The sequence below is a fragment of the Myripristis murdjan genome, chromosome 13, assembly GCF_902150065.1.
Source record: "Myripristis murdjan chromosome 13, fMyrMur1.1, whole genome shotgun sequence".
NCBI lineage: Eukaryota > Metazoa > Chordata > Actinopteri > Holocentriformes > Holocentridae > Myripristis > Myripristis murdjan.
Window position 1 is genome coordinate 41940033 of NC_043992.1, and position 22500 is coordinate 41962532.

Sequence of the window (22500 nt, forward strand, 5' to 3'; positions counted from 1 at the left end):
GTTGGCCCCTTTGCCTTCACTCTGCGGTCCAGCTCACCCCAAACCATCTGGATTGGGTTCAGGTCCGGTGACTGTGGAGGTCAGGTCATCTGCCGCAGCACTCCATCACTCTCCTTCTTGGTCAAATAGCCCTTACACAGCCTGGAGGTGTGTTTGGGCTCATTGTCCTGTTGAAAAATAAATGATGGTCCAACTAAACGCAAACCGGATGGGATGGCATGTCGCTGCAGGATGCTGTGGTAGCCATGCTGGTTCAGTGTGCCTTCAATTTTGAATAAATTCCCAACAGTGTCACCAGCAAAACACCCCCACACCATCACACCTCCTCCTCCATGCTTCACAGTGGGAACCAGGCATGTGGAATCCATCCGTTCACCTTTTCTGCGTCTCACAAAGACACGGCGGTTGGAACCAAAGATCTCAAATTTGGACTCATCAGACCAAAGCACAGATTTCCACTGGTCTAATGTCCATTCCTTGTGTTTCTTGGCCCAAACAAATCTCTTCTGCTTGTTGCCTCTCCTTAGCAGTGGTTTCCTAGCAGCTATTTGACCATGAAGGCCTGATTGGCGCAGTCTCCTCTTAACAGTTGTTCTAGAGATGGGTCTGCTGCTAGAACTCTGTGTGGCATTTATCTGGTCTCTGATCTGAGCTGCTGTTAACTTGCGATTTCTGAGGCTGGTGACTCGGATGAACTTGTCCTCAGAAGCAGAGGTGACTCTTGGTCTTCCTTTCCTGGGTCGGTCCTCATGTGTGCCAGTTTCGTTGTAGCGCTTGATGGTTTTTGCGACTCCACTTGGGGACACATTTAAAGTTTTTGCAATTTTCCGGCCTGACTGACCTTCATTTCTTAAAGTAATGATGGCCACTCGTTTTTCTTTAGTTAGCTGATTGGTTCTTGCCATAATATGAATTTTAACAGTTGTCCAATAGGGCTGTCGGCTGTGTAGTAACCTGACTTCTGCACAACACAACTGATGGTCCCAACCCCATTGATAAAGCAAGAAATTCCACTAATTAACCCTGATAAGGCACACCTGTGAAGTGAAAACCATTTCAGGTGACTACCTCTTGAAGCTCATCGAGAGAATGCCAAGAGTGTGCAAAGCAGTAATCAGAGCAAAGGGTGGCTATTTTGAAGAAACTAGAATATAAAACATGTTTTCAGTTATTTCACCTTTTTTTGTTAAGTACATAACTCCACATGTGTTCATTCATAGTTTTGATGCCTTCAGTTAGAATCTACAATGTAAATAGTCATGAAAATAAAGAAAACGCATTGAATGAGAAGGTGTGTCCAAACTTTTGGCCTGTACTGTAGATAAAACAAAGGAAGTAATTCTGGATCCTAGGAGGAAACCCCCCGGGGTACAACCCCTCACCATCATGGGGACTGGGGTGGCGCAGGTGGACAGCTTCAAGTTTCTCAGCCTCCATGTATCTGATAATCTAGGCTGGCCGGAAAACACTGGCTACAGTGAAAAAAGCACAGAAGCGGCTGTACTTCATCAGGCTGCTGAAAAAGGCCGGACTCAGTCGTCAGCTTCTCACCCTGGCCTACAGAGGGCTTGTTGAAAGCCTCCTCACCAGCGCTCCATCCTAACCCTAACCCAAGCCGAGAGGAAATCACTCCAACAAGTCATAAAAACTGCAGAGAATCATCATCTCTGGGTTAGGGGTTAGAGTGAGGGGTATCAAGCTGGGATGTAATACTGAAATCTGAAGGCTTGAACTCGAATGAATTGAATTTAAATATACAGTATTTATTGCTATTTATTAAAGGTGTTTGTATTATTTTTTACCCCAAGGAATTTTAGGTTTCTAGTACTCTAGGATGTATGTTCTCTTGTCTTTCTGTACCTTTTTCTCTCCTTTAATGCCGACTAAGGAGCAATGCACAAAGATTTCCTATGCACTCATGCAAATGGCAAATAAAGTATCTTGAACCTTGAACCTTGAGCATGTTCTTCGGTGTGTTCTGCAGCATGTTCTGCAGTATGTTCTGCAGCGTGTTCTGAGAGGTAGAACAAGATGCCCGTTTGCCCAGAAACACTTCCTGCTGTTTGGGACGGGCCTGTTTGGACCCTGGTGGTTAGAAACCATCTGACCTGCAGTCTGAGGCTCAAGATGTTTATGGGTCGAGCGTCCCGGCAGCTCACCTGGTACAGGTGTAGCTCTTGTTCAGGCTGAGTCCTGACCGCAGCACCCTGGGTTCAGGTCCAACCTCAGGCCCTTCACTGCAGGTCGACCCGTCTCTCTGCACTGCCTGTCCTGTCTCTCTCTCCCCTGCAAAACATGTTTATGGATCAAATGTTGTATGAGGGTGAACTGTCGCTTTAACTCTGTGTCTCTGTCTGTCTATCTGTCTGTCTCTCTGTCTGTCTATCTGTCTGTCTCTCTGTCTGCCTCTCTGTCTGTCTGTCTGTCTGCCTGTCTCTCTGTCTGTCTATCTGTCTGTCTCTCTGTCTGCCTCTCTGTCTGTCTGTCTGTCTGCCTGCCTCTCTGTCTGCCTCTCTGTCTGTCTGTCCGCAGATGTCCAACTATAAGCGAACTACGCTGGAGGAGGAGGAAGTGTCAGATGCTCCTGCTGATGGAAACTCGTCTCCGGACAGTGTGGAGGTCAGTGAGCTGGGAGAACACACACACACACACACACACACACACACACAAACTGCTAGAGGAGTGCTGCTGCTGCCTCTGGGTCTTACATGAGATCAAAGTGTATTGATCCCTGTGATGAAACAGCTTCAGAGTGTGTGTGTGTGTGTGTGTGTGTGAGAGAGAGAGTGTGTGAGTGTGTGTGTGTGTGTGTCTGAGTGTGAGTGTGTCTGAGTGTGTGTGAGCGTCCATGAGTGTGTGTGTGTGTGGATGGAGACACACACTCCTTGTTTTCTTGTCTCCTCTTCATCTCCTGTTGCTGGGATCCAGATCCTGATGGGATCTGCTACAGGTTTTCACGAGCTGACACTTTCTGATCGAAAAGTTTGATCAGACAGTACACACACACACACACACACACACACACACACACACTAGCCTGTTTAATTGCAATGGTCTGGAGCCTGCTAGAGCTGGAAAACAAACAACAAGTGGGTTATTCTGGCCTCAGTTCCAGCATATTTGCATTAAGTGAAGTAACATGATTTGTGTTTCATGTTTGTGTCATCCTTCTAAGGTTATCAACCTAAACTCAATTCATGATTGATTCTAAGTCAATAAAATGAAGAAAATTGAGTGGAGCTGTCAAGGGTCCTCTGTCATCTTCCAAGCCTTGTCCAGTTTGGGCAAGCTCTGAGGTTTAACTGAAAAAGACTCAACCATTGATAACCATTTGTACAGTGTGGAAAAGAAGATAAAAGGCTTCAGATCCAAGAAAAGCTGTAGACGCAGAGGTGAAGTTTTGTGCATGTCCTCAGAGCCAAAATGGCTGAAGATGTCCTCGGAAAGTCTGTCAAGCAGCTCAAGAGGGAGAGGACCACCGCAAAGAGCAGCTTTGCAAGACAAGCGAACTTTCTTAGTAAAGAGGCAGACAACATGATTGAAGTTGAAGAATTTGATAAGCTCTCTGATTATTTCAGGAAAGTTCTGGAAACCAATGATGATTACAGGATTGGAGAGGCTCTGGAGGGTGACATCAAGAAGACTGAAACAGAAGCGGAAGAAAGGTTCAAAGAACTGAGAGTTCTTGTCCAAGTGAACCTGTGGTCAAAATATGGCCATCATGAGCTCACCAGTGTAATTATGGAAGCTGAAAAAGATGTCGATGAAGCAAGTAACATATCTATTTAAAGCCCCACCTGGAGGGCTATGAAGTGCACCTCACTCTTTTGGAGAAAGTGATAACTGAGGCCACCAAGGTCATGTCAGTTTGGGAGCAATGGATTCCTGGGCAAGAGAGAAGGGACCTAGATGGCAGAATCAAGCAACTTAAAGCAACCAGCAGCGGGCTTGAGAGAAGAAGAGCTCAATTCATCACTGCACGGAGAATGGTAGAGGAAACTTCTGATGAGAGGAACAGAGCACCATCAACACCTACAGCACCTGTCACGCCTGATGTGAGGAGCAAACCTACAGCTCTTCCCATCTTCGGAGGAAATAAGAGAATTTCACAGGTGGAAAAAAGATTGGGAAAATCTACAAAAGCAAGGGGAGCCATCTGGATCTGCTGAGCTAAAAAAAAGTTTCAACTCCTGAATAGTGTTGATGAGAAGACATTAAAGGATCTTAGACTTTTGACATATAACACTACTGCAGAGATATTCAGAGTCACGGAGAACAGGTATGGGAACAAGTCAACCATAACCACAGAAATCCTAAAAGAACTGGAGAGAATACCTCCTGTGAAGGGAAACCAGCCACAGAAAGTCAACGACCTGATACAGTCTGTTGAAAAAGCCTTGTACAAATTACATAACCCATGAAGCTGCTGACAGTCTGAGGTTACAAAGTGCGAAGGTGACCTTAGCTGTATATGGTGTGGGTGGAATGACTATGAAGGTGAACACAGAAAGATATCTCCTCAGAGTCAGGATCAAAACTTCTAAAGGAAAAGAGGTTGCCCATGAACTTGTCTGCTACAGGCCTGATGAGATTGCCAAGGTGCACAAGGCCATTGACCCTGAAAAATTGAAGAAATTCTTCCCTGATGTTGAACTGGAGGAGTTGAGGAGGTCAGGAAAAGTTGAGCTTCTCATCAGCCATAGAGAGGGAAGACTTGCTCCTCAAAGGGTGAGAGTTGTTGGAAACCTTGTCCTATGGGAAAGCCCATTGGGGAAAACAGTAGGCAGAGCATACCCTGATCTGTTAGAGGATGTAAGTGTGGCAGCACATGAGTCAAAAACCAACTTTGCTCGGTCCATGAGGACAGCTGCTGTCAAATATGAGGAGTTTATCGGAGACCTTAAGACAGAAGGAGCCTCATTACAGGACAAAGAGGTCACCATTGAAAAGTTCACAACTGCTACCAACCGTGAGTTTCTTGAGTGGTGGAGATGGGAGAGCATTGGAGCCACTTGCAAGCCAAATGTGGAGGATGTAGGTGTGGTAATAGCCAGCCTGGAGGGAAAGAAATGACCTTGGCAGAGGAAAAAGAACTTGAAATCATAAAAGGAGGACTTACCTATGTCAAGGAGGATGCTCACTTGACTTCAATTAACTTTTCCAAAAGGAAGAAAAAGATGAGGGTAGGAAAGGATCTTCTCAAGAAGGAGGTGAGACTTGGAACACCAGACCCGCTGACTAGGAGGGAGCTGCTTAGCCAAGTAGCAGGACGTTATGACCCAATTGGTTTAGTAACACCAGCCAAACAGCGGGGGGCAATCCTTGTGAGAAAAGCATTCCAGGAAGCAGGGGGTGGAAAGCTGACCAGAGAGACCTGGGATAATCCACTCTCAGCAAGCCTCAGAGAAGATGCCATTAAACTCTTTGAACAGTATGTTGAGCTTGGAAATGTATTTGAGGTGGAACACTAGTCAAGGAATTGATGTCCAACTCATTGAACCCAAAGCCAAACTAACACCACTTGATCAGAAAGGAGATGCAGTTAAGGCAGAGATTTGTGGTGCGGTGTTTGCAGCCAGGCTGAGGAAATACTTTGAGAAGCATGCAAGAATGGATGTAGAGCAGTGGATTCACCTGGTGGACAGTCAAACAGTGCTGGGTGTCATTCAAAGAGAAAGCTATGGATACCAAACCTTCTTTGCAAACCATGTTGGGGAAATCCAGAGGTCTGGACTGGTGGAGGACTGGTTATGGATCCCTGGAGAACTAAATATTGCTGATATCATGACAAAAGGAAGCTCTGCTGAAGAACTTCCTTCAGCAGAGCTGAAGGTTAGGTTGCCTGTGGAGGTGTGGCCAAAAAAGTCAGCCAGAGAAGTTGCAGTAAACACAAGGGAAAATGTTAATAAGCTCCAGAGGAAAGCCTTCACAGCAGTAATAACAAGGAGCCAAACAAAACTGAAAAAAAAATCAACAACCCCTTCTGTCCTTACAAGCAAGCTTGAACGAGGAGATTCCAGATATAACTGCTGAAAAAGCAACTGCTGGCTGGAGAGTCAAGAACCTTGTGGACATGGAAAAGTTCAGTAGCTTGTCCAAGCTGGTCTCTGTCACCGCCTGGCTGTGCCGGGCAGCTAAAAGATGGCTGGAGATGAAAGGAAAAAGCAGAGGACGAGTAAAGGATAAAGAACTTCTGTTAACAGTGAAGGAACACAAAGATGCCCTCAGAAACTTTTTTCGTGCTGGCCAGAAAAATATAATCTTTCCAGACACAGTTTTAAACAGGCTAGCAGTATACAGAGATGTGGACTCAGGACTCTTAGTCTGTGGAGGCAGAATCCTGATATTTGATGACGACAAAACTGCTTTGCCAAATATACCATACAAAGCATGGTTGTCCACACTAATAGCATGGGAAGCCCACAAAGCCAATCATGAAGCTGTAGCAGGAACCCTTCTCAGGATGAGGAAATGGCTTGGGTGGTCAAAGGTGAAAAACTTGCAAAGGAAATAGTGGACAGTTGTGTGACTTGCAGAAAAAATAAAGCAAAGCGATGTCAGTAGATAATGAGTGACCTTCCTCCTGCCAGAACAAGCCCAGCCAACCCATTTGAATTTACAACTTTAGATTTGTTTGGGCCTTACAAGGTGAGAGATGAAGTGAGGAAAGGAGTCACAGTTAAAGTGGGGGGCATTGTGTTTTGCTGCATGGCTTCAAGACCCATATACACAGATGTCGTCAGCGATCAGTCATCTGAAGGATTTCTGCTTGCCTATCAGAGATTTACTTCCCTTAGAGGACACCCCAGAAAACTGTGGTCAGTCCCGGGCACAAACTTTGTGGGGGCAAAATCTGCACTTGAGGAGCTTCACAGAATCATGGAGAAGTTAAACAAAACTGAACTTGAAAAAAAAGCTTCCAAAGCTGGGACAGAATGGTCATGGAAGATCCACCCAGCAGATTCTCCCCACAGAAAAAGAGCAGCAGAAGCAGCAGTCTGACTTGTCAAATGAGCCTTAAGCAACTCTGGAGGTGATGGAGCCTTCACGTGGGGTGAATTCTAGACTTTCCTCTTCATGGCAGCAAATCTGGTGAATGAACTCATTGATGCTAGAATACAGAGCCAGGAGGACTGTGTAGAGTATGTCAGCCCCAATTCTCTTCTCTTAGGATGAACTAGTCCCTAACCCAGGGGACTTCCACTTTGAAGGGTACCCATTTAAGAGACTCCAAAGCATCCAAAAAGAGGTGAACAGATTCTGGAAGAAGTGGTGCCAGTTAGCAGGTCCCAACCTGTTCGTAAGGAGCAAGTGGCACACAAAGGAGATGCGGTATGGCTTTCTGACCAAAATGCACTGAGAGGTCAATACAAGTTGGGCAAAGTGATCGGTGTCAATTCTGACCAACAAGGCATTGTGAGGGATGTTAATGTGAAGACCTTTCCCAGCTACCCTGTTCCAATCAAAAAGCCAGTCTCATTGAAGAAAACACATGGACACAGTAAGAGACTCTCAACCAAGATTCCTCATTCCTCATTCCCTGTTGAAGAACAAGGAACTTAAAGGACTGTCATGATCTCCTTGGGTTGAGTAACCAGGAGCTCAAGTGGGAGGTGTTAAGGCATCAATGAATTAACTGATTATTTTTGGTCTAATTTGTTTCTTTCTGACATTTTAATCAGTTCTAGTAGGAAGTAGTGTATGTGGGGGCAGCAGTGAGCAGAGTAGTGAATGTGGCAGCTCAGTATGGCAGGTAGAAGAAGAGTGATTGAGTGATTTGAGTCAGGTGTGAGTTTTGTGGTGAGCATTCAGGCAGGAGTGAGACGAGCTGCAGAGAAGTTTGGTTTGATCAGTGCAGAGAAGACTTCAGAGTGGTATGTCTGTGATTTATTTACTGTGACATGGTTGATTTGGACTAGTTTGGTTGACTTTATTTAAAGTTTAAATGTTTGAAGCCTGAGTTTTTCGATAGTTGTTTGCTCTATTGATTAATATCTCAAATATTATATGAAAGTAATTCATTTAAATAATGAGCTAAATTTAATTTAATTTAATAAATTCTTTACATTTTGAACACTGCTGGAAAAATTTGTGAAGTTTGATTGATTTTTTGAGTGAGTGTCTTTGATGATCCGACTTGCCCTGGACCTGAAGTAACATGATTTGTGTTTCATGTTTGTGTCATCCTTTTAAGGTTATCAACCTAAACTCAATTCATGATCGATTCAAAGTCAATAAAATGAAGAAAATTGAGTGGAGTTGTCCAGCGTCCTCTGTCATCCTCTAAGCCTTGTCCAATTTGGGCAGGCACTGAGGTTTAACTGAAAAAGACTCGACAGTGGCCACCGGATATACATGGATACAGCTGCTGATGCTGATATGGCCTCTAATGAGAACTAATAATAACAATAACAATATTAATATGTTTGTTGAGGTGATTTTAAATATACAGAGCATGCGGTTTACTGACTCTCAGGCTGTAGGACGAACTCCACTGGTAGTAGTAGTTACATTGAGCCTACATACAGACAGTCAGACAGCAGTCTCGAGCAGGCCCTCCTTTAAACCCACAAACACTAGGTTATTTCTTCTGCTCTGGGATTCAAGGAAGGTAACTTTGGTTTTGAGCTGCTGCACTTCTTTTGAAAGCTCCCGGGTCGTTCTGGTGTGCGCGTCTTTGAAATCCTCAAGATTGCTAATTCGTTGTTCCGCGTTTGCCACTCTGTTGATCAAGGCACGCGATTCCTTTTTCAAACTTTTCAGGCTTTCGTTCAGTGCATCAAATTTCTGTTCAAATGATTCTTTAACATCAGCAAACTGCTTCAGAAGTTCTTGCGCCCAGCCTGGAGGGCTCTCACCAGCCATGCTTCCTTCACTTTGGCGTTACTCACTTTCTTTCTGTTTCGCTGCTTGTCTTGTGCGGTGAGGCCACTTCTTTTCATTCATCCGTGCAATTGTTGTTTAATAGATGTTTCTTCTCAGTTTTATAACATAGTTTGCTGGATGGTTTAAGGGTTAAATGCCAACTTTCCAGGTCCGCTCTGTGGACGCCAAGAGTTTCAGCACGCCATCTTGTCACGTGACCGTTCCAGCTCGAGACTGCTGACCCTAATGTAGAGATGATGATGATCCTCCGATACATATTGGATCTGGATGAGTCGGCGCAGGTACCAGAGGTGGAGCAGCAGCACAGAGCCCTACGTCCGAAACCAGGACCAGAGGAGCCACCGAGGCCATACATCGTCCGCATGCTGAAGTGGACTGACCGACAGCGCATTCTCAAAGCAGCAAGGGCAAAACCAGGATTGAAGTGGCACGGGAAGCCCTTCCACGTCTTCCAGGATCTCCCCGCAGAGATACAACAGCAACGCGCAGCTTACTCAGAGCTGAAAAAAACTCTCCGGGATGCAAACATACGTTTTGGCCTGCTGTACCCATCCAGATTGTTGGTGACGCTGGACGGAGAGAAATACATCTACAAATCTCCTGAAGACGCGTATCGAGACTTATCAAAACGGGTCCCATCAGCTTTTGGCTAGAACAATGTGATTCACAGGTCAGTGGAATAATAATTGGCTACACAATAAGGACCGATGACATCATGACCGGTGGTCATAATGCATTCTTCCTTCTTACGTATGGTCGCTGGACAAATACGAAACAAAATACTTCTGAGTTAATTTTTACTTATTAACATACCAGCAAATATTGGGTTTTTGAGTTTAATAAAAATAACTGAAAGGTCTGGGAATGCTAGAGTGACGCGCCTATCCTTGGATCATGGACAGGGGACTGAGGACTAGTCCCTATATTATGTGTTGTTTATTCCCTTATGGTGATAGTCTATGTTTGTATGTGTTATGTGTTTGTTGTGTTATGGTTAAGCCAGGAAAGCAGAAAAAAATGTTGGAATTGAGTTTAGGAGTCATGTGTAGAATTAATTATGTTTAAAGATGGGTCTGCCTATTATTAGGGTTATATCGTGGAATGTTAATGGCATATCAAACAAAGTGAAACGTTATAAAATACTCTCACATTTGAAATCTATAGGATGTGATATAGCCATGATACAAGAAACTCATTTAAACCAAGATGAATCTTTAAAACTAAAACAGAGGTGGGTAGATCAAGTTTTTTCTGCTTACGGTAACAGTGCCTCAAGAGGTGTTAGTATCTTAATTTCCAAAACCACATCTTTCAAACCATTGGAAGTAATTTCTGACAAGGAAGGGAGGTACGTAATTGTATTAGGGCTTCTTAGTAATGTGAAAATGTTGCTTGCCAATATATATTGTCCTAACACTGGACAAGTAAACTTCCTGACAAAACTGAGTATACTATTATCAAGGTTTTCCGATATTCCCACAATAATTGGTGGAGACTTTAACTTAGTAGCTCAGCCCAGTTTTGATCGGTCTAAGCAACCTCTACCAACAGATGGCGCACTTGCTTCAGCTTTTGATGAATTCCAAACAACAACATGCACAATAGACATTTGGAGATGTATTAATACAAATTTACAAGAATATACTTTTTACTCTAAAGCCCATAACTCATATTCTAGGATTGACTATTTGTTAGTATCTAGCCAGATGGTTGAAAATGTGGTTAATTCTGATATTCATAATATACTGATTTCAGATCATGCTCCCATTTCTGTCAGCTTGTACCCCTCCCTTGAGGGAAATAAAACAAAACAATGGAGACTGAATAATTCATATCTGGGAGATGAGAAATTTGTTCATTCAATAAGGGGAAAAATAAAGGAGTATTTTGCCTTAAATTTGCATTCGGTAAACTCAATCCAAACAATATGGGAGGCATTTAAGGCTACATGCAGGGGATGGTTTATTAGCTATTCAACTGCTAAAAAGAGGGAGAAGAATGAAAGGAAACAATCTTTAAAGGACGAACTTAACAAGCTTGAAAAAGGACACATGAGGGAACCAGATAATTACACATTAAGGGATTCTTTGTTATTATGTAGAGCACAACTGCAAGAAATAATGCATGAAGAAACCGCGTTTGCATTATTTAAACTGAAAAGAAAATATTTTGAGTCAGGTGATAAGGCGGGTAAAATGCTGGCAATGAGGCTTAAGCAAACAGAATCTAAACATTTAATTTCAAAGATATATGACTGTAATGGCCAACCTACACAAGATCAAAAGCAAATGAACCACTGTTTTAAAAATTACTACAAGAAACTATACGAATCTGAAAGTAATCCTAATTTAAATGCTGTTCACAATTTTTTTAGTAGTATATGTTTACCTTCGATTACAGAAGTAGATAAAATTGAACTAGAAGAGTATATAACAGACTTAGAGATTAAAGCAGCTATAAAACATCTTTCTAATGGCAAGACACCCGGGGAAGATGGTTTTAGTATTGAGTTCTATAAAACTTTCCAGGATGAAATAATACCTTTTCTTGTAATGTTATATAACGATGCAATAATGTCTCAATCAATGCCTACCACTATGCGAACGGCTGTAATCACCACGATACCAAAACAGGGCAAAGATCCCACACAAATGAGCAATTACAGACCTCTCAGTTTGCTTAATAATGACTATAAAATATTTGCCAAAATACTTGCATTACGACTGGAAAAAGTGGTTCCCTCATTGGTCCATTTTGATCAAGTAGGTTTTGTAAAAGGCCGTCATGCTTCAAGTAACATGAGAAAGCTATTTCATGTGATCCACAGAGCTGCTTCACTACAGCATCCAGCGATCTTGTTATCGCTGGATGCTGAAAAAGCATTTGACAGGGTTGAATGGCCATATTTATTTTATACTCTACAAAGATATGGTTTTGGTCCAGTATGTATGCAGTGGATTAGAGCACTTTATTATAAACCACTTGCCCGTGTTAAAACTAATGGAATCATGTCTGAGCCCTTTGAGTTAACTAGATCCACACGGCAAGGATGTCCAGTCTCACCAATAATTTTTGTTTTGGCACTGGAACCCCTGGCATGCTCTATTAGAGCTAACCAACAAATAAGTGGCATTAAAATGTATGATTATGATTTTAAAATTAATTTATTTGCAGATGATATATTATTAACCCTGTCAAACCCAGAAATTCAGTGAAACATTTGTTTAAGCTTATAAATGAGTTTGGCAACCTTTCAGGGTATAAAGTAAACTGGAACAAGAGTGAAGCAACTCCCCTCAATTGTATGACATTCCCAGTACATCTTGATGCAACCCAGATAGTCTGGAAGAAGGAGGGCCTAAAATACCTTGGTATCAATATAATCTCCCCAATTGAGAAAATTTTTGAAATAAATGGCCCTAAACTGATTAAAACTATTAAAGAAGATCTTAAAAGATGGGGAACACTTCCGCTATCCTTGTGGGGACGAGCAGAGATCATCAAAATGAATGTCTTTCCTAGACTTTCTTTCATGATGGCATCGATCCCACTGAAATTCCCTGAATCTTGGTTCAAAGAAATCAAAAAGCTTTTTATAATGTTTCTTTGGGGGGACAAAAAACCAAGAATCAGTCTCAGTAAGCTTGTCAGACATAGGAATAAAGGAGGGTTAGGAATACCGGATATATATACATATTATTTGGCTTTTAATGGCAAATACCCCTTACTGTGGGCCTATTATGAACACCATGAGGCTGGCAGCTGGATATGGCTTGAAAACAAAATGATTGATGAGAGCCCAAAACAAACCTCTTTTTCTGCTTTATGGTATTGTACAAAATTAAACACAAATTTGAAGAACCCTATTATTAATTTTTCATGTGACATTGTGAAGGTCATACACAAGAAATGTGCAATAAACGGATTACAATTGCCTTCATGCCCATTATGGAGGAATCCATTGCTTACTGCAGGAGGGAAGACTCTTTTAAACAACAAGTGGAATAGTCACAATATTAGGAAACTTGAACAAATTGTAAAGCAGGGGAAAATAATGTCCTTTAATGAAATTAAAGCTAATTATAATCTGAATAAATCATGTTTCCTACAGTATTTACAATTGAAATCTATACTGCAGAAATTTATATCTCAGGGTACCACTATGGCGTCAAATAAAGACTTAGATGATAAATTCAGAGAGATTGTAACAAATAGTGGTACAGTATCCAAACTTTACAAACTTATAACTCTCTTCTCCTGCAGTAACATGGATAAAGTCAAACAACAATGGGAACATGATCTCGGAAAACACCTACCACCTGAACAATGGAACTCTATTATAGGACATACAAATTATTTATCAAAATGTGTCAGATATAAACTTATACAGATGAAGATTTTACACCGAACATATATAACCCCATACAAAACAAATAAAATGAATCCTCAGACATCAGACTTGTGCTGGCACGGCTGTGGAAAAAGAGGATCTCTAATACATATGCTATGGCACTGTCCAGAAATAAGAAAATTTTGGGAAGGAGTCCAAAATACTTTATGCTCAATTATAAATGATGATGTACTAATGTGCCCAGAAGTGTGCTTATTGGGAGCTAAAATGGATGGTGTAAAATCTGAAGAAATACAACAGCTTTTAACGCTGGCATACCTTTCTGTGAAAAGGATTATCCTTATGAATTGGAAAGTTCGGAAACCTAATTGTTTCTGTTTGAATAACTGGCTGAAAGACTTCATAGAACTAATAATGATGGAACGTGCAGCCTCAGCTTTACAGGAGCTGTATAGACATGATTTTGATGGGCCATGGACACTCATTAAAGAATATATAAATGTGAGAAATTCAACTTAGTTTAATAACATGTTGAGGATATGATATGAATGTGAACCTCGTAGGTAGAAAATCAAAATCCTCTCTAAGGAGTTTTGACACTGATTCCCTGAGTCTATTATGTTTCTTTATGTTAGTAGTTTGCAATCCCTGGTGAAATGTCTTTGTGTTGTGTATTAGTACTGTGTGTTTTTTTTTTTTTTTTTTTTTTTTTTGTTTGTTTGTTTTGTTTGTTTGTTGTTGCTGATGTTGTTCTGTTTTATGTGGCTAAAATTAAAATGTAAATTAAAAAAAAAAAAAAAAAAAAAAAAAAAGACAGTCAGACAGACAGGTGACCTGTCTCTCTCTCTCTCTTCCTCTGGCAGGTGGGCTTCAGGAAGGGCGGGGTGGATATTCTGGGCAGGAGAACCCAGCTGGAGGTTCTGCTGTCTGTCCTGCTGCTGGCCGCCATGCTGGCCCTGCTGGCCTGTCTGCTGGCCCTGGGCCTGGGCTACCAGTCTGGTACACACACACACACACACACACACACACACACACACACACACACACACACACATACAGGTCCTAAATCACCTATAGACTTGTTTCCCTTCTGTTTCTCTCACTTCACCTGTAAACTGTTATTGCCATGGTGACCACAGTGGTAACAACGTGACTGTTACCATGGTTACCACTGTGGTGCCAACACAGAAGTGTTACCTTGGGTTAACACTGGGCGTTTCTCAATTCGCGTTCTTGTCTGTTCTTGTGTTCTTGCGGACTCGTGAAACATCATCAGTCCTGTTCCAATTCAAAGTTTCCATCTGACCAAGTTCGGTCCAAATTCCCGGATGTGTTCTTGCTCCGCCCCTTTTAACGAGGACGCATCGCTTGGTGACTTGTGTGGACTTGGAGCAGCCAGGTATCCCAGCATGCATTTGGCACCAACCAGCGGCGATGGGGGCAAAACCGGAGGAGAGAACCCAGAACTGTAAAACTGAAAAATGAAAACATAAAGACAAGTTGGAGTCATTATTATAATATCAATATTACCTAATCAGTTATTTAAATTAAATTAGCTAATTTAAATGGAATTTATTTATGAAAATGGAGGAGGCAGAGCAGTGTTTATATCATTTTTTTGTTTTATTATAAACACTACAGGAGATCTGGTGATATTAAATATTGCCCAGACAGTTGAGATGGAGAAGTCATCAAGTCGCTGCTGTTTCAGCTGCAGAACGACCGTCCGTCCTCCAAGTCTGTTCTCCCGAGTCGACCTCAACAAGTCCCAACTTCAGAGCTCAAGTCCAAACTTGGAGAAATTGGTATTGAGAAACGCCCATTGAGTATCTCCAAGGGTACTGTAGTACTACTGCAGCATTGTTACCACATTTACTGCTTACTGTTACCATGGTTACCAGCGCAACACAGGGCTGTTACCATGGTCACTAATGTAGCACTGACACAGGGATGTTGCTGTGGTTACCGCCGCAGTAACTCATAGTACACCGGCTAGACGAGAGCCGTTTGACATCATCTCCCACCGCGTGTCGACCCGTCCGCTCTGTAACCCGGTTCCCACGGTGCCCCGCAGACGATGGGCGGGGCCTGTGCCTGTCCGAGGCCTGCATCACGGTGGCCAGTCAGATGGTGGAGGCCATGGACCGCGGCGCCGACCCCTGCCACGACTTCTACCAGTTCGCCTGCGGAGGCTGGATGAGGAAGAACCCACTGCCCGACGGACGCTCGCGCTGGTCCACCTTCAACAGCATCTGGGAGCAGAACCAGGCCCTGCTCAAACACCTGCTGGGTGAGACAGGCAGACAGACAGGCAGACAGACAGGCCCTGCTCAAACACCTGCTGGGTGAGACAGGCAGACAGACAGGCAGACAGACAGGCCCTGCTCAAACACCTGCTGGGTGAGACAGGCAGACAGACAGGCAGACAGACAGGCCCTGCTCAAACACTTGCTGGGTGAGACAGGCAGACAGACAGGCCCTGCTCAAACACCTGCTGGGTGAGACAGGCAGACAGACAGGCAGACAGACAGGCAGACAGAATGGCCCTGCTCAAACACCTGCTGGGTGAGACAGGTAGACAGGCAGACAGACAGGCCCTGCTCAAACACCTGCTGGGTGAGACAGGCAGGCAGACAGGCAGACAGACAGGCCCTGCTCAAACACCTGCTGGGTGAGACAGGCCCTGCTCAAACACCTGCTGGGTGAGACAGGCAGACAGACAGGCCCTGCTCAAACACCTGCTGGGTGAGACAGACAGGCAGACAGGCAGACAGACAGGCCCTGCTCAAACACCTGCTGGGTGAGACAGGCAGACAGACAGGCAGACAGACAGGCCCTGCTCAAACCCCTGCTGGGTGAGACAGGCAGACAGACAGACAGACAGGCAGACAGACAGGCCCTGCTCAAACACCTGCTGGGTGAGACAGACAGACAGACAGGCAGACAGACAGGCCCTGCTCAAACCCCTGCTGGGTGAGACAGGCAGACAGACAGACAGGCAGACAGACAGGCTCTGCTCAAACACCTGCTGGGTGAGACAGGCAGACAGACAGACAGGCAGACAGACAGGCTCTGCTCAAACACCTGCTGGGTGAGACAGGAAGACAGACAGACAGGCCCTGCTCAAACACCTGCTGGGTGAGACAGGTAGACAGACAGACAAGCAGCAGGCAGACAGGCAGGTGGCAGACAGACATTTGTTTGAGCAAAATGTTTTAAAAATGTCGTCCTGACTAAACAGCTCAGTCCCCAACTGCTCTCAGGGTCTGACCTCTGACCTGTGGCCTGTGACCTCTGACCTGTGACCTGTCTGCTTTGACCTGTGACCTGTGACCTCTTACCTGTCTGCTGTGACCTGTGACCTGTGACCTGTCTGCTTTGACCTGTGACCTGTGACCTGTCTGCTGTGACCTGTGACCTCTGACCTCTGACCTGTGACCTGTGACCTGTGACCTGTCTGCTGTGACCTGTGACCTGCGACCTCTGACCTGTGACCTGTGACCTGTCTGCTGTGACCTGTGACCTGTCTGCTGTGACCTGGGACCTGTGACCTGTGACCTGTGACCTGTGACCTGTGACCTGTGACCTGTCTGCTGTGACCTGTGACCTGTGACCTGTCACCTGTGACCTGTGACCTGTGACCTGTGAGCTGTGAGCTGTCTGCTGTGACCTGTCTGCTGTGACCTCTGACCTGTGACCTGTGACCTGTCTGCTGTGACCTGTGACCTGTGAGCTGTCTGCTGTGACCTGTCTGCTGTGACCTGTCTGCTGTGACCTGTCTGCTGTGACCTGTGACCTGTGACCTGTCACCTGTGACCTGTGACCTGTGACCTGTGAGCTGTGAGCTGTCTGCTGTGACCTGTCTGCTGTGACCTGTGACCTGTCACCTGTGACCTGTGACCTGTGACCTGTGACCTGTGAGCTGTCTGCTGTGTGTTCAGAGAACGGGACGTTTAACGGCAGCAGCGAGGCGGAGAGGAAGACGCAGGCCTACTACCTGTCCTGCCTCAACCAGCAGAGGATAGAGGAGCTGGGCGCTCAGCCTCTTGTCGACCTCATCGCCAAGGTAACCACTCTGACACATTACACATCACCATGGCAACAGCATTACTCTGTGAAACCCTCAGCTGTCAATCATTTAATGGCCAAGGCACCTGCAACTATTAATGTTCTTAATAATAATAATGATAATAATAATAATAATAACAATAAAAAATAAACTCTTCCTCCTCTTATTATTTTTACAGGTGGTAGGAGTTTGACTTCATGGCTATCACTGACCTTTGACAAGCCTGTCTGTCTGCCTGCCTGACTGCTTGTCTATCTGTCTGTCTGTCTGCCTGTCTGTCTGTAGATCGGGGGGTGGAACATGACGGGTCCCTGGGACAAGGAGAACTTCATGGAGGTTCTGAAGGTGGTCTCTGGTCCTTACCGAGCACAGCCCTTCTTCACCGTGGGCGTGAGCGCTGACCCCAAAAACTCCAACAGCAACGTCATCCAGGTAAACCTGGACCTGGACCTGGACCTGGACCTGGACCTGGACCTGGACCTGGACCAGGCTGTTTTACTGAAACAGTTTATCTCACAGACCGTGTTCGCTTGGTTTTCTTTTAGTTTTAATCCTCTTGGAAGTTTGACTTTATAGATCAGGTGTTGCTGCCAAACCTGCCACTGCACTTTCTGTTTTTTGTTTCCTCTGGTGGTTTGGAAGTAGAGGAGCTTTCAAGCCATTTTTGGTACTTTTAAAAATATATGTTTTTGCATAATAAACATATAAAACCATTATTTAATGACCACAGAAGGATGTAGAAGACATCTGGAGGCAGTCCTTAAATCTTAAGTCAACATAAGGACGACAGAGGATTTTTCCTAATTTCATATTACAGAAGTAAATCCAGGCTGACTGTGCAATCCCATCTCATCTGACTTCATTCTGTTTTATCTCAGGTTAGGAAATCCTAAACACTCCAGTAATCCAACAGCGGCCATCAGCTGTGTATGTTACCTAGCAACTGACACTACTTTTCACATTATGCTAATGCTAACATGCAAATTAGTGTTGCTCCCTCAGTTGAACTGCAGGACTCAGCAGCTACAGGCTGAGTTTTATTTCCACTTTGAGGTTTTATTTCCACTTTGAAAGTTTCCTTTTGTTGAACAAAAAATAACAAATTGAGGTGATTGGTGGCCAGAGCACCATGTGACTGCAGCATCACAGCCTGAGGGGGTGGAGCCTAGATCTGCTAATGGGCATGGTGCCATCAAATTACGACACATGGTTCTGCCATAAGCCTGTGGGGGAGAATAGATTCTGCCTGTTGACATTTTGTTGGCTGTGCAAAAGCAGATTAAAAAAATTAGTTAAAATCTAACGCCACCTGGTGGAATCAGGATGACCTAACAGTTAAACTAAAGTTTGGAGAGTTTGTTTTTTTTTCAGGATTTTGCAACTTATGATGCTTGCATAACACATTATCCTATCTCAAGTCAGGACAGGAGCTCTGACTTATTAACTGAAAACAGTCATCTTTAATGACTGTTTTCCGGCTCCGGCTCCGGCTGTGGGTGAGGTTCAGCTGTTCCAGATGCAGGGACACTGTAGCTGTATCTTTGCTTCTGGTCCAACATAAGAGCACGAGCTTGTGAAAACCTGATTTTGTTCTTGCTGTGTGGAGGAATGTGCTGTGTGTCCAACCAGCTGGTTCCTCCAACTCCAGTGCTGACAGACAGGAAGAAGAGGTGGCAGGAAAAGAAGAAAGCTCTGTTTTGCTTCTCTTTGCTCACCAGTTGGTTGATCTTCTCTTCCTAGGTGGACCAGTCAGGGCTATTCCTGCCATCCCGAGACTATTACCTCAATAAGACAGCCAATGAGAAGGTGAGGACGGACAGGAAAAGAGAGCTGTGTCATCAGTTAGTGTTGCCCATAATCACAGTCATAGTCTCAGACCTTTTTATATAAAAATATAATATAAAGCTATATATCTACATACATTCATGCTCCTAGGTTCACAAATACAACTGTACACATACAGACAGCAATGCATGCATTTTGAAATACCAGCAATGTAACAGAAATATACAAGACAAACACAAAAAAACCCAACCCACAAGTCCCCAAAAGTTCTGCAGCAGTTAACCCAAAGTGCAAAGAAGTCCTCAGACAGTAACCCAAATGCACCTTTTAGTGACTAGTCAGACTGACCAGCTGGTAGACCAGAACCACAGAGCTTAAATGGAGTAGAACGGACATTGAACTGTTTGGCGTAGTCATTTCGGCAAGTTTAGAGTAAAACGGTTGCTATGGTGAAGATACATGTGTAAAGCAGTGAAGTGTGTCACACTCAAATGAGACCTGAGCAGACACGTTGTGCTGTGGCTGTTTGCTGAAAATAGCAAATAAACTTAAGTTGTTACCACCAGTTGGAGTGCAGACGTTAGGCCCATGCCACAGCCACAGATCAGCAGCGGGAACGACGGATGTCAAAACAGCTGCCGCTTAATTCCCCCTGCCGTGTTGGTTTGAATAGGACGTTCGTTATACTCCAATTAATTAATCCAAACACAAACAGGACAAAGACCAAACCAAACAAAATGACACCGTCCTGTAAACCACCGTCCATGTCTCCAGTAAGCTCAGGTGAATGTTGTGCCGTGCAGGTGCTGGCAGCCTACCTGGAGTACATGGTGGAGCTGGGGCTGCTGCTGGGAGGGGAGAGGAGCTCCACCCAGATGCAGATGCAGCAGATCCTGGAGTTTGAAACGGCACTGGCCAACATCACCGTGCCGCAGGACCAGCGCCGCGACGAGGAGAAGATTTACCACAAGATCACCGTGGCAGAACTGCAGGTGTGTCCCGAAGCTCTGCAGAAAGAGTGCAGCGCTACGAGGGGCCGCGGGAGGGGAGGGGGGACCAGGGAGAAACAGCACAACACTCCAGTTACACAGACCTGAATCCATCTCTGGTCCCCAGTGGGAGAACGTAGGCACCATCATCATCATCATCATCATCATCATCACCGTGTTATTTTATTGTGGTCTGACTTGGTCCTCAGGCCTGGCTGTACTGACAGGCTCTCTCCTTCAGCCTGATGGCCTTCAGTTGCAAATGCCTCTGCCATCACCATGGAGACTGTTGCCAGGAGCTGTTGCTAGGTGCCTGTATCTCTGTGGCAGCAAGAAAGAGTGTTTATGGGGGTTAATATGAATATATATTGCATGTATAACTACGGCGCGGTCATAAAAACTGAGTTTTTTTATTATTTGTTGGCCAGGAAGAAGGCTTTTGTTTGTCTCTTAATATTATTATTGATTTGAGATCAGGCAATGATTTTGACAGTGAACGATGCCGAAGTCAGTAATCTGAACAGCAGCAATGAGCCACTAGAGGGAGACAAACACACATGAACTGCAGGATGGATGTCCAGATGAACCAATCAGCAGAGAGCAGGGAGTGACACGTTCTTGCTGTGTCAGCATACACTGAATATGTGAGCTTGAAATCTATGGAGGACCAAAAGAGACAGAATGAAATATATAAATACTTAAAAGTGTCATTAATTAATTAAAATGGGAATTAAATAAATAAATGTGGCATTAAATGTGTCATTAATTCATTAAAATACCAGTTCAAGATGTATTTATATATTTCATTCTGTCTCTTTTGGTCCTCCATAGAAATCAGACGCCACACTGAATAGTTGAGGATTTATTTAGAAACCTGACTGCATCTCTCAGATCAGCACACAGAACGCCTCCGTCCCACGCCTGTCTGCTCAACCTGCACAGCAACACAGCGTCTCCATGGCAACAACCGCAACAGTACAGTTGCAACACTGTGTTTCTATGGCAACAGTTACAACAGTGTGCCTCCATAGTAACGGTTTTTGCAGTGTGTTTCCAAAGTAGCAGTTAAGGCATTGTGTTTCCATGGTAGCAGCTGCTACACTGCGTTTCCATGGCAACAGCTACAGCAGCATGGCTCCACTGTAACAGTAGAGGCAATGTGTCTCCATGGTAACAGCGGTGACTGTGTGTCTCCATGGCAACATTTGGTGATTTTCATGTGTTATCAGTGCAGCGTGAAGATGTGTTCATCGCGCACAACAAGCCTGTTCGTTCACTACTGGAAATAAATCCCACCAGCAGGTGGAGCTGTTTGCCGTGTCCATTTGCACTGTATTTCAAACAGTTTCTGGTTCCTGGTTGTACTGAACACAGTCGGCACAGGTTCAGCTCTACTGCACAAACTACACTCACCTGCATCACCCGTCCAACATCCAGAAACAGCACAGAGTCCAGACCCGCCCACCTGTCACCTGCCAGAGCAGAGACAGGCCCAACGCAGCCTCATGCTTCAGCAGACCACCTGCATCAGCAGACCACCTGCATCAGCAGACCACCTGCTTCAGCAGACCACCTGTCCCTCAGTTTACCTGATCCTTTGGTTTCTCTTGTTGAGCTTTGACTCTTTGACCTTTGGAACAAGACAGGAGGGATTCGTTTTTCATCTCAGTGTCTCCCTGCCTGGGTGGAGCAGTCTGCTCCCACAAACCTCCTACTGATCCTGCCGGTGTGTGTGTGTGTGTGTGTGTGTGTGTGTGTGTGTGTGTGTGTTGACTATCTTATATTCCTCCACAGTATTTCTTATATTTGTTTTGTAATTATTAAATGAGGATGTAATGAGTCACACTGATGTGGTTATCTGGTTGTTTATTTGTGTTGTTCTTGGTGTTTTGTATCATCAGATGGTTTCTGCTAGTTATTGTTATTGTTATTGTTGGTGTCATTACTGTTGCTGTCATCACCGTCATCATCCCTCCTGCTTCCTGCTTCCTGTTGCAGCTGCTGGCCCCGGCGGTGGACTGGCTGGACTACCTGTCTTCCTCTCTGTCACCTCTGGAGCTGAACGACAGCGAACCTGTCGTCCTATATGCCAGGGAGTACCTGCAGCAGGTGTCTGACCTCATCAACAAGACTGACCGCAGGTCCCAGCGCACACACACACACACATACACACACACACACACACACACACACACACCTGACAGCCTGTCTCTCTCTCTCCAGTCTGTTGAATAACTACATGATGTGGACGCTGGTGCAGAAAGGTGTGGCCAGTCTCGACCAGCGCTTTGAAAATGCTCAGGACAAACTGCTGGAGAGTCTCTACGGCACCAAGAAGGTACTGATACTCCTGCTAATACTACAGTTAGTACTACTGCTGATACTGCACTTAATACTACTGCTAATACTACAGTTAATAC

The 22500-nt window shown here is 44.5% G+C and overlaps 1 protein-coding gene across 1 annotated transcript in view; it reads left to right on the forward strand.

The window, feature by feature from the left end:
• The window catches only part of ece2b (endothelin converting enzyme 2b), a 48616-nt gene that overhangs the window by 10866 nt on the left and 15250 nt on the right, over positions 1–22500 (forward strand). Inside the window, exons 2-10 of the mRNA XM_030066547.1 lie at positions 2533–2619; positions 14101–14236; positions 15312–15527; positions 17179–17303; positions 17592–17738; positions 19047–19112; positions 19895–20083; positions 22079–22221; positions 22304–22418. Of these exons, the coding sequence (XP_029922407.1) occupies positions 2533–2619; positions 14101–14236; positions 15312–15527; positions 17179–17303; positions 17592–17738; positions 19047–19112; positions 19895–20083; positions 22079–22221; positions 22304–22418 (1224 nt within the window). The remainder of the gene's footprint in view (positions 1–2532; positions 2620–14100; positions 14237–15311; positions 15528–17178; positions 17304–17591; positions 17739–19046; positions 19113–19894; positions 20084–22078; positions 22222–22303; positions 22419–22500) is intronic.